Source organism: Lucilia cuprina, chromosome 6, assembly GCF_022045245.1.
Source record: "Lucilia cuprina isolate Lc7/37 chromosome 6, ASM2204524v1, whole genome shotgun sequence".
Lineage (NCBI taxonomy): Eukaryota > Metazoa > Arthropoda > Insecta > Diptera > Calliphoridae > Lucilia > Lucilia cuprina.
In genome coordinates, this window is record NC_060954.1 from 39,486,880 (window position 1) to 39,500,572 (window position 13,693).

Sequence of the window (13,693 nt, forward strand, 5' to 3'; positions counted from 1 at the left end):
ACTATAGACTATAGACTAGACTATAGACTATAGACTAGACTATAGACTAGACTATAGACTAGACTATAGACTAGACTATAGACTAGATTATAGACTAGACTATAGACTGGACTATAGACTAGACTAGACTAGACTACAGACTAATCGTATAGTAATCTTTATACAAGACTATAGACTAGTCTTTATACTAAACTGTATACTAGACTATATAATAGTATGTATACACATCTATAGACTAATCTGTTAAATAGACTATAGACAAGTTTTTATACTAGACTGTAGGCTTGTATAAATACTAGCCTATAGACAAGAATGTGAACTAGACTTTAAACTAGATTATAGACTAGACTATATACTAAACTAGACTGTGTACTAGAAACTACACTGGCCAGTGAAAAGATTATTGTATTAGTCTATAAACTACTGCATAGACTTGTCATTGACCCGTAAATGAATGAGCTAATATACAGTTTAAAAAACTAACGTAGATAGTATCCAATAGAAATGTTTATTTAGTAAATGGTGGCATACTTTTAGGCGTTATTGAAAACTCTAGCCATCCAAGGTTATCTATTCAATAAAAGTAGATTCTAGAGAACATATTGGATACTTTAAAACACTTTTACTTCAATTTTACTTCTAAAACCACTCACATTCAAATACCAACCTCTTTGTCTCAAAATTTGTCTTTGTCTATTCCGACGCCGCTGTTGCTCTTGCGGCCAATATTCCATATAAATCCAAAAGGAAAATCTCAAACAAAAGCACATTACAGCACAGGAAAGAAAAACCATAAAAAAGGCCGACATATACAATAAAATGTTCTGCATTTTGTCACTAATATTACAAATTCGCCGCTTTTAAAGAACAAATTGAATTATATTATTTCACTATAAAATATTTTGTGCAACTTGTTGTTAAAATCTACAAAAATAAAGTGTTTCTGATATATTATATTCTCTTTTATTACTTGTGTTAAAATTATATTTTAAACTTTTTTGCTGTCTGCCTACTGTTGTTGTAAGCGAACGTTTGTCAATAAAAATTTGTTTTTAATATCAGTTTTTTTCGGAGTGAGATTGTCAATGTTATAACGAATGGAGAGATTCAGAAATTGGGTAAGGTTAGGGGCATAGAGGGGCCAGTGAAGTAGTTTAACGTTTATTATTTGTATTTCATTTATGTTTGTAGTTGTATTTTGAAAATTATGTCTAATGATAAGTTTTTTTTGATAAGATTGTCGTCATTCTACGCTTTCGGTTGGTTAAGTAATTATAAAAAAATTTGTCAAACTAAAAAAATATAAAGTTATATACGCTTTATGTTTTTATTTTGTTTTTTATTTCTGTTTTAATATTAATTTACATTTAGTATACAGTAGCGTATTAGTGATGTTTAATAACCAACACGTATACGCTGTGTAATAATTTAACGATTTGTTCTTTAAATATATTCGTAACAAATAAACCGAGAGAGATAATGTATTTAAGAGAGTGTGAAACAGACATGGAAAATTCATTAACTTTTATCCAATTATCAATAACATTTATCCAATTTTTTTTGCATTAAAAGTACTTTTTAGCTTTTCTACTTAGTGACCCGCCTATTGATTAGTTTCGGGTTGTGCTATATAATGGTCTATTTATTAGTTTATAAGCTAGACTAGTACTTATAGCCTAATTTCGTGTACTTAAGTCTAGTATTAAGTGCAATATATAGACTAGTCTAAAGTTTAGTCTATTGTCTAAAGTCTATTGTATAGTTTGGTTTTGTCTAGTCTATAGCCTAGTCTACAGCCTGATCTATAGTCTATTCTATAGTCAATTTTATAGTCTAGTCTATAGTCTAGTCTATAGTCTAGTCTATAGTCTAGTCTATAGTCTAGTGTATAATCTAGTCTATAGTCTAGTCTATAGTCTAGTCTATAATCTAGTCTATAGTCTAGTCTATAGTCTAGTCTATAGTCTAGTCTATAGTCTAGTCTATAGTCTAGTCTATAGTCTAGTCTATAGTCTAGTATATAGTCTAGTATATAGTCTAGTCTATAGTCTAGTCTATAGTCTAGTCTATAGTCTAGTCTATAGTTCAGTCTATAGTCTAGTCTATAATCTCGTCTATAGTCTAGTCTATAGTCTAGTCTATAGTCTAGTCTATAGTCTAGTCTATAGTCTAGTCTATAGTCTAGTCTATAATCTCGTCTATAGTCTAGTCAATAGTCTATTCAATAGTCTAGTCTATAATCTAGTCTATAGTCTAGTCTATAGTCTAGTTTATAGTCTAGTCTATAGACTAATCTAGTCTATAGTCTAGTCTACAGTTAAGTATTTAGTCTTGTCTATAGTCTAGTCTATAGTTTAGTCTAGTCTAGACAATAGTCTATTGTATGTGTTCTTTGTGCTAGATTAATTATTTACTTCTTTTTTGGTTAAACTTAGTACTGTTTTAAAATTACCATTTCCCATGCCTGGTACATATAAAAAAGATATAGATAAAAACAACTGTATAAAGCAGTGCTGGGCATAGTCATACAAAGCTGCAGAAAACAAAGTACTTTTTAAGATTAATATTGACTTTAGAATATTTTGCAGAATTGCCAATAGACGAATATTCTTCATTATACAAAATTACTTACATTGGTAATAGAAATATTGCCCATAACTGCTATAAAATATTATACATTTAATACCAATTGATTACACTTTAACTAAGAAGCTATAATTTAACCATATGTCTGTAAATATTTGCAAATACAATTAACAAAATAATAACAATAATAAAAAATTTAATCTTATCTGTTAATAACATAAAAGTAAAAATAACTTTATATTCCTCAATTCATTTAAGAAACAAAGACTCTCTAAAGTAGTACATAATGTTGTATTTACTGCCATATATTCTAGCCGGTCTAGGTTTATTAGTAGTATTCTCATGTCTCGGTTATTATGCCTATTTAACCTTAAAATTTAATAAAGAAATTTTGGGTACTTACAACAAGATTTAAAAATTTTCTAATTAATTACATTTATTTTGTCATTTTCTGTTGTCTTGCAGATCGCCAGGGTAATAACTTTGCCACAGCTGAAGAAGCCGCTAGAGATAATCGCTACAATGATATATTCTTCATTGAACCCAATAGTCCAGAAGCGGCCCGTATACGAGCACAATTGGAGAAGGACGACAAAGACTTGCCTTCATATGATGAGGTTATGCGCATGACAAACTTGAGCACACCCACAGCGGCACCAGCAGCAGCTACCACAGTGAATTTTGTGCCCGCCATGCCAAGTGCTCTTTCGATGGGAGCCTCTAGTTCGAGTGTTAATACCACAGATACCACATTGACTGTACCGCCCTATACACCAGCTGATCCCAACGTTTCGTCTAGCTCAAGGCCTTTGACACCGCCTCCTTATACACCCGAACCCATAGGAGCCTCGGTTGTCTTGCCAATTACCACTCCTTTGCATTCGCAACAGCCTGCACAAAGTTCATGAGTGAAGCCTACAGATATGTGTAGTTTTGAGAGATTAAAGACGTACTGGTATGTGTGTGTGTGGTTTCTGTGTTTAAGATCCTTAAAGGATCCCGAGTTGTTTTTCTAATTACTAGTAATAAAACGATCGATATTTTTATTTTTTACTTATTAGCGGTTTTTTTAAATCGAAACAAAGGAATTTTTTGGCTTTAATGTAAAAAAAAGAAAGAAAAAAATCATATTTAATTGTTCCTGACTTACTACTTCCATATTTTTTGTTAATTTTTATTGTATATACTATATATAAATAGCTTTTAATAATTATAATATTTAGGAGTATGTTATTAAATATATATTTTTTTAAATTGAATAAAGTAATAACAAATAGATTTAAGTTTTATAAAAGTAATCAATAAAAGCATTTTTATTTGACTTTATTTTTAATCTTTTATAAAATCGGTTTAAAAGTCTATATTATGTATTACTCATTACTTTTAGAAGAAACCACCAGGATTTGATGATAAGGTTAGGTTAAAAGGTGGATGTATACTACATCAAATCCGAATAAATACACCTAGGCCAGAATTGGGCCTGTTGTGCGCTCCTTATCATGAAAAAAGGTAATTGAATGAATTCTTTTTCAGTGTTCAGAAACTCAGTTTCCTGAACGTAATTCTTAAGAATCTTCCATTCAGTGTTAGTCAGGAATGTTATTTCCGGAATAACATACTTCCAAGATACTTGGATCTATCTTCGACGAATGCCTGGCAGTAGCAAAGAGTTTCACTGTCCTCTCCACATACGTCTGAATCCGCACGTCCAATTTTGCAGAAATGTGCTCGTAATCCTGCGTGTCCACTCAGAATACGTACTATCATACTAACTTCAGACTTGCTCATTTTGAGGATATTTTTCGTCCTGCTCTCATCAACCTTACCTCTGGCAGAGTATTCAGTTAAAGCTTTCTTACAATCCAATACGGTCTCAGGTTTAGTTCTATCTCCTGATATCGCCCTCAATATTTAAATGCTGAGGTAGCTTAGAGCTTTCTCCGAGAACACCCTTCTCTTTCACTCCTATGTTTTGCCAATGGCATGCTGTACACTTGACGCATTGTCCGCCACGGAGGTCAAGGTACCCACCTCCGTAGTAGTATTTTGCTCACGATTACAGGATGACGACGACACTCTGGCTCTGCACCGTAACTTTCATCTTTTCATTTTTATTTTCCATGTTGTTTTTTTTTACAGTTTTTTTGTCCGCGGGGAATATTCCCAGGTGGTGGACAATCTGCCCTCCCTTAGCTTGAGTCAACCAAAACTGGGGGAGAACAGATGGTCCATCACTATCAGCCACCTGGGGGCGCGCTCGGTAGGAAAAACGGGAAAACTCCCGATGATAAAGTTCAGAATAAAGTTCAGAATAGCAAGATAATATTAAAAGTCCATAGTCTAGACTATCTATCTATATTCTAGTCTATAGTCTAAACTATCTATCTATAGTCTAGACTATCTATCTAGACTCGTAAGCCTGCGTGTCCACTCAGAATATCTATTGTATAGTCTATATTTTAGTCTATAGTCTAGTCTATAGTCTAATCTATAATCTAGTTTATAGTCCAGTCTACAGTCTAGTCTATAGTCTAGTCTGTAATCTAGTCTATAGTCTAATCTATAATCTAGTTTATAGTCTAGTCTATAGTCTAGTCTATAGTCTAGTCGATAGTCTAGTCGATAGTCTAGTCTATAGTCTAGTCTATAGTCTAGTCTATAGTCTAGTCTATAGTCTAGTCTATAGTCTAGTCTATAGTCTAGTCTATAGTCTAGTCTATAGTCTAGTCTATAGTCTAGTCTATAGTCTAGTCAATAGACTAATCTATAGTGTTGTCTAAAGTCTAGTATATAGTCTAATCTATTGTTTAGTCTATAGTCTAGTCTAGAGTTCAGTCTTTAGTCTAGAATCTAGGCTATATTCTAGTCTAGAGTTTAGTCTAAAGAATAGTATACAGTCCATAGAAACGAAGTGTTAATAAATAAGTGTTAACTGATTTTGCTTTTAAATTTTTAACATACATTATATTATCGTTCACGTCAAAATCCCAGATTAAATAAGACACTCAAACTTCTATATAAATAATTTGTCTAATTGACTTTATATTACAAATATTTAATTTTGCAATATGCATTATCATTGGTTACGTGCTATTGCTGCCGCTCTTATCATTTCATCTTATTTGAAATTGTAACACGTTAATGATAAATGTTTTTTTTTATACTGATGTAATGATAACGTAGAAAATGACATTGCTTTTTACAAAAAAAGATGAAAATATACAATTGTCAAAACTGACAGCAAAACAATTGTAAATTTTATTTAGAAAAAACTGCATTAAGATATAAAGGATAAGTTAGTTAGTTAGTTAGTTAGTTAGTTAGTTAGTTAGTTAGTTAGTTAGTTAGTTAGTTAGTTAGTTAGTTAGTTAGTTAGTTAGTTAGTTAGTTAGTTAGTTAGTTAGTTAGTTAGTTAGTTAGTTAGTTAGTTAGTTAGTTAGTTAGTTAGTTAGTTAGTTAGTTAGTTAGTTAGTTAATTAGTTAGTTAGTAGTGATCCAACCGAAGGATCATATGCAAAATTTTCCTATCCTATAGTCAGTATAGTATTGATCATGATAATTTCAACTGATTCTTGTTGCATCTCTTTAATTCATAATCATAAAACTTACGTGATTGTCTGAAAAATAATTCAAAAATGTCCGCGTTTAATACTTGGTAATGGGGTTTACTTCCATAACTACTTACTTTTCAATGATTACTACTTACCGTCTGCATAACTTTGATGTACTCTAGTAATGACTTTCTTTTACTTTAGTAACGACTTACTTTAAATTTAGAATGGAAGTACTTAACTTTTGGCTTTGATGTGAATTAGTTCGAAATTCAAACTGCTTGAGAACAAAATTATGTTACGCACAGTAAATTTCTAAAAGTATCTTTGCAAAATCTATTTTTAAACAGCAATAATCTCTTGTACATAACTTCTTAAATAATCAAAAACAAAGAAGAAATTTCTTTATGTGTACATACACATGTAAACACTTGAGTACATATTTTAATCTTATCTCGAAGAAAAATTTAAATAAATATCGATATAAATTTATAAACGTACAGAAAATCATTTAACTACAACTTTAAGTATTTCATCTAAATTCAGTTGTTGTCTGGGCTTTATTTAAAAGACTCTTTATTTGTTATAAAAAAGAGAAAAAAAGTAATTTAAATGTTTTTAAATCTCTTGGCATATTCGCTAAAAAGGTGGTAATTTCCAACATTAATGTTTTAAGAAAAACAATATAATAATCGTATTAAAGTAGTGCAAGCTTGATAATTTAATACCCACTTAACAAATATTAATTATAATCTTATCATCAAGATAAAGAAATTGTTTAAGCATTTGCGCAAAAAAAAAATATATATTTTTGCAAACTGTTTTGTATATTTTCAACAAAATTTATTAATACTTCAATACAAGTGTGGTTGGTGTTAAAAAAAAAAAAAAATCTTAGTTTCGGAGTGTTTTTGCATTTTATTTATTGTTGCTAAATATTTGTGTTTTTAAAATATTGAAAATGTATTCAAAAAGTTGTGCTTTAAAAAAGTGTTGAAATTATTGAAACATTTTATCGAAAATGGATGAAGAGGATTATTATGATGATCCCTTGGCTTACGTCATATCATTGTCCGCCCTTTTAGGCGTATATCTTTTGATAATTGTATGATTATTTTGAGTTTTCTTTTTACAATTTATTCAATTGTAATCTAATTAAATTCAATTTTAATAAATTATATCTTTTAAATACCTAGTTTGCCATTTATGTCTGGCGTCGTTTAAATCCTTTAGACGAAACGGGAGGTATGTTTTTTTCTTTTAATATTATCACTAACTTAGATATATATATTTACAGTTAGTTTTTTATTTTCTATAAAAAAATAATAACTTTCAATTGTCTATATAAAGTTTTTCGAACTGATCCAGCAAAAAATTAACCATCAGTAAAGTAGAGAAAAATTTACAATCACTTGTTTTCGAAATAAACGTCACGATCAGCTTGTACCGGTTCACACAGGGAAACTTTCTCACATCTCTTTCTCTCACACACAAAATCAAAAGTTTCCCTGTCTCTCCCAGCACTTTACTAGTGGCGACTTTACGATCAGTTTACTAAAGAAAAAGATTAATTTAGTAAAGAAAACTTTACAAAAATTTGTTTTTTTTTTAACTTTACGATCAGTTTTTTTTAAAGTTTTAATTTATTTTTAAGAAAAAAAATAACGATCGGTTAAAAAGAAAAACTTTAAGATCACGTATAAAAAGTTGCCATCAGTTTTTTTTTTAGAAAATTTTAAAATCTTAAGAAATCTCGAAGTTTATTAAACGATCAATTATATTATAAAAAACGACACGATCAGTTTACTTAGAGCAACTTAACGATCAGTTAACTTAAAACATAGATCAGTTTAAAAGAGAAAACTTTGTGATCATTTGTTTTAGAAAAAACTTAATTATCCGTTATTTTAGGAAAAAATTAAGGCAAATTTTATGAACAGTTTTCTGTTCTGTTTTTGTTTACTAGATAAAACTTTACGATCACTTGTTTTTAGAAAAAAAGATCATAATCAGTTTACTAGGGGCAAGTTTGAGATCGGTTTACTATGAAGAAAAACATCAGTTTACTACAGAAAACTTTATGATCATCTTAATTTAAGAAAAATATGCGATCAGTTTTTTTAGAAACAAATTTATGATCAGTTTTTTAAGGATCAGTTTTCTTTACAAAATTTTACGATAATTTTTTTATATTAAACTTTGCGATCAGTTATTAAAAAAACTTACAATTAGTTTAATAGAATCTGCTTAGTTTTATGAATGAAAACTTATGATCATATTATTAGAGAACATTTTAAGATCAGTTTTCTAGAGAACAATTTACGATATTTTTTAACACAAAACTTTACGATCAGTTTTTTTTAAATGATCAGTTTAATAGAGTAGACTTAAGATCAGAATTTTTTCACAAAAAACATCACGATCAGTTTAACATGGACAAATTTAAGATCAGTTTACTAAAGAAAATCATCAGTTTACTAGAGAAAACTTTACGATCTTCTTTATTTAAGAAAAAAATTGCGATCAGTTTTTTAAGAAACAAATTTTTCATCAGTGTTTTAAGGATCAGTTTTCTTTGCAAAATTTTACGATAATTTTTTTAGATAAAACTTTGCGATCACTTTTTAACAAAAAACTTACTGATAAGTTTACTAGAATCTGCTCAGTTTAATGAATAAAAATTTACGATCACCTTTTTAAAGCACATTTTACGATCAGTTTTCTAGAGAAAAATTTACGATAATTTTTTTAGTTAGTTAGTTTGAAAGGAGGATTAGTTAGTTAGTTTGAAGGAGTTAGTTAATTTGAAAGGAGGATGTATATACATTAAATCCGAAGAAATACACCTAGGTTTCTATCGGGCCTGTTGTGCGCTCTTTAACCAGTGTCTCAGGTTGGAATAGAACCCACAACCTCCGGTCTACCAGACTAGAACACTAACCTACCACGTTAGAATACCTTAAGATTAGTTTTCTATACAAAATATAACAATAATTTTTCCACATAAAATTTTTCCATCATTTTTTACAAAAAATATTACGTTTAGTTTACTAAAAAAGCTGGTAAAATTTTTACGATCAGTTTTTTAGAAAACATTTTAGGATTAGTTTTCTAGAGAAATTTTACCATAATTTTATTAAGAGAAAACTTCACGATCCGTTTTTTTTAGAAAACGATCAATTTACTAAATGTGATTTGACGATCAGTTAATCTTAGACAAATCTTAACGATCAATTTACTATAGGAGACTTTTGGATAAGTTTTTTAAAAAAAAACTTAACGATCAGTTTTTATGAGTAAATTTTGCGATCAGTTTTCTAGAGAATCAACTTACATTAACTTTTCTACAGAAAACATTACGAGAAAACCTTAGCATAAGTTTTATTTCAAAAACTGTACGATCACTTTATGACAAAGAAAACTTTATAACTAGTTTTCTATGAAAGAATTTTACGATCAGTTTTTTTTTTACAGAAATCACTAAAATAAAACTTAATGATCAGTTTCCTGTTGAAAAATTATCAATAGAAATCTTTTTGTTAAATTTCCTGTTTGATAAAAAATTTTAAATTTCAAGATGTTTTTATAAGCTTATAAATTATCCAACCCTGCACTTATATAAAAAAACAAAGCTACCAGATTTATATTTAAAAAAAAAAAATTATTTATATTGCAACAAGCGATTTAAGATGAACAATTTTTTACGTCATATATAGCCAGTAAAAAACGTATAAGTCTAAAGATCATATGATCGAATAATATAATGCTAATATAGAAGATTTTAATATTTATTTGTTTTTATAAACATATGTATACACGTATATTTAACGTTTTCTGTTCATATTTGCATTAATAAATTAAAAACGCGCGTTTTTTTATTTATATTTTATTTGCAATTTGCTGTGATTTATATAATCTTATCGTCTGTGATTTTAAACATTTTTATTACTTTAAATATAAACTCTTTCTTTTTGCTTCTTCTTCATACATTTAATTGTATTATTTTTTAAGTTTTTAAACAATTTTATATATATTTTTTTATAGCGAAAAAAGTTGAATAAAATCAACATTTCCCCATGAAAACTTTTCTATTCGCTGTTTAAAAGCCTGCAAATAAAAACGGCGTAAAAAGTTTAGTTTTTCCCAAAAAAATTTTACATATTTTTTTGTTTAAATTAATGGAGTCTTTAGTAGTATTTATAGTCGGTTATGTGATTTTAATTATTATAATATTTATTTTATTGCAAATAATAATACCCGTTTTATGTACGTATATACAAAAATACATGTGTTTAAAAAAAAATAAATCTTTTAGTGATCGTAAATAATTTAGAATTGTAATTAAATGAAACTAATATTGAACTCTTCAAAAAAAAAAAAATACTTTTAAAATCAAGTGCTAAAGGACTTTGGAATTAAATTTCTAGAACTATAAACTATAGCTCGTTTGCAAATCTTATAACAATGATAACAACTATCTGAAAGTCTTTAACATTTCGGGATTATGTGCCATTAGATGCTAAATATGTTATCTCTAAATAAATCTTTGTATCATAATCTTCACTTCGTGAAGATGATGCTGCAATGTATTCATAAAATCATAAAATTATTTTTATCAATTATGACGAGTTTAACAAAAGCATATTAAACTGATAATGTCCAAATGTGAAATATGTCAAATGACATAAATTTACAAATAGGCAAGTCAAACATTTATTCAATTGATCTTTAAATAAAAGTTTTATATGAAAAAAAAAAAATAAAACGATCGTACAATTGTGAATATCAAATTGATTGTAAAGTTGTGTCTCCAAAAACCAATCGTAAATATTTCTATAAAAACTAGACGATGGAAAACTGAATGTAAAGTTTTCTTTAAAAAAGTGATCACAAATGAAAAAAACCGATCGTACAATTGTGAATATCAAATTGATTGTAAAGTTGTGTCTTCAAAAACCAATCGTAAACATGTATTTCTACTAAATTTAGTCTATGAAAGAAAATTGATTGTAAAGCTTTCTTTAAAAAAGTGATCATAGAAAACTGATCACAAGTGAAAAATAAAACGATCGTAAAAGTCTGAATATATAATTGATTGTATAGTTGTATCTTCAAAAACCAATCGTAAATATTTCTATAAAAACTAGTCGATGGAAAACTAATCGTAAAGTTTTCTTTAAAAAAAGTGCTCCTAGAAAACTGATCACAAATAAAAAAAAAACGATCGTAGAATTGTGAATATGAAGTTGAAAGTTGTGTCTTCAAAAACCAATCGTAAATATTTCTACAAAAACTAGTCGATAGAAGAAAACTAGTCGTAAACTTTTCTTAAAAAAAGTGATCATAGAAAACTGATCACAAGTGAAAAATAAAACGATCGTAAAATTCTGAATATGAAATTGATTGTAAAGTTGTGTCTTCGAAAACCATTCGTGAATATTTCTATATTTCTGATCGTAAAGTTTTCTTTGAAAAAGTGATCATAGAAACTGATCACAAAAATAATTTTCTTAAGAAAACGGATCGGAAATAAAGTTTTCTATAGAAAACTGATCAAAAATAAAGTTTTCTATAAAAACTTATCAAAAATAAAGTTTTCTATAGAAAACTGATCGGAAGAACTAAAGACAGTAGAGTTATGCATGGAAAATTGATCGCAAAGTTTTCTTTTTCTGTGGAAAACTGATCGGAAGCACTAAAGACAATAGAGTTATATATGAAAAATTGATCGCAAAGTTTTCTTTAGGAAGCTTATGGTAAAGTTTTCTATAAAAAGAAAACTGATTCTAATGTTTTCAACAGCACAATGGTCAGATTATGTTCTATAGAAAACTGATCGTAAAATTTTCTTTGAAAAGTCATCATAAAAAACTGATCAAAAATAAAGTTTTCTATAGAAAACTTATCACAAATAAAGTTTCCCATAGAAAACTGATCGTAAGAACTAAAGACAGTAGAGTTATGCATGGAAAACTGATCGGAAGAACCAAAAACAAGAGAGTTATGCATGGAAAACTGATCGCAAAGTTTTCTTTTAGAAGCTAAAAGTAGGGTTTCTATAAAAAGAAAACTGATTCTAATTATTTCTATATTGACGAACTGAATGTATTTTTTTCCAAAGAAAAGTAAGAGTTTCTTTAAGTGTTTCTTATGGGAGTTTTGTATATGAAAATATTCTTTATAGAAAACTAATAAAGTTTAGTTTTTTAGAAAACTGATAAAGAGCTGATAGTTAAGTTTTCTATAAGAAAATATTCTTCGTGGAGTTTTCTATAACAAACTGAAAATATATATTTTCCCAAGAAAACCGATCACAAATTAGTCTATGGAAAACTGATCATATCATTTTATATAGAAAATCTGTCGAATAGTTTTATATAAAAAGTATTGTATTATATTTATAGAAAACTTATCGTGGAGTTTTCTATGAGAAACTGAATGTATATATTTCCCACGAAAACTGATCGCAAAGTAATCTATAGAAAACTGATCATACCATTTTATATAGAAACCCTGTCGAATAGTTTTATACAAAAAACCTGTCGAATAATTCTATATAGAAAACGTTATTGATATGGTTTTCTATGATTAATAATTTTAACTTTTAAACCAATTTGTATGTTTATAAAATGACAAATCTCTTTTTTTATATTTATATATAATTATGTTCTAAAACTCAAGTATTTGACTTCCTTAAAAGCGAAAGCCCCCCAACCTTCCACTTAATATTTCTATGTAATCTTATCAATGCCAAAAAAAAAAAAAATACTTTGAATTGACATTTTAGACATTTTCCCAAACAGTTTAGAATTATAACCGCAATAGACAAACATTAACGAAACAATCTACGAGTATATTTCAATATAAAAAAATATATATTTCTAAAGAACAAAATGTCGAACGCTTTTTTAACATTTGCGATATCGTTTATATTTTTAATATTTTCAACATTTGTATTTTTATTTTTTCTGATGCCATGTTTACGTTATTATTTTGATAAATGGCAAAAACGGGAAACAACAAATGAACAAAGTGGTAACAAAATTTTATTTTAACGTAATTTTAAATTATTGAAGAGTGTTGTTGAGAGAAATTCGTGTATTTGATTAAGAAACTGATAATGTGTGAGACTATCTGTCTGGGTGTTGATACCTCATTTCCTCTCTAGAAACTCTTGAATGTTTAAAGGGCTTTAGGTTTTTTTAAACTGCTCTGTTAATTAGGTTTCAAATAAATTTTTATGATACCTAACAGGTGTGGAAAATTAAGTACTTTAGTAATTTATATGTACGTTCCGACCTAGTCTATAGTTTAGTCTAGTCTAAAGTTTAGTCTATAATTTAGACTAGTTTACAGTATAGTCTATAGTGTACTCTGTGTAGTCTAGTCTATAGTCGAGTCTAAAGTCTACTCTATAGTCTAGTCTATAGTCTAGTCGTTAGTCTAGACTATAGTCTACTCTATAGTCTAGTCTATAGTCTAGACTATAGTCTAGTCTATAGTCTAGTCTATAGTCTAGTCTATAGTCTAGTCTATAGTCTAGTCTATAGTCTAGT

General features: G+C 28.2%; 1 protein-coding gene across 8 annotated transcripts in view; it reads left to right on the forward strand.

The window, feature by feature from the left end:
* LOC111685417 overlaps positions 1-3,864 on the forward strand; it is a 28,107-nt gene extending 24,243 nt beyond the window's left edge. For 7 of the 8 annotated variants that reach the window (XM_046955561.1, XM_046955556.1, XM_046955555.1 and 4 more), the window contains one exon: positions 3,052-3,864. In XM_046955561.1, coding sequence (XP_046811517.1) covers positions 3,052-3,494 — 443 coding nt within the window. In that variant the 3' untranslated portion in view covers positions 3,495-3,864. Of the gene's footprint in view, positions 1-2,776; positions 2,982-3,051 lie in introns of those variants that run through there. The other variant, XM_023447685.2, reaches the window with a different exon arrangement.
* The last annotated feature ends 9,829 nt before the right edge of the window (positions 3,865-13,693 follow it).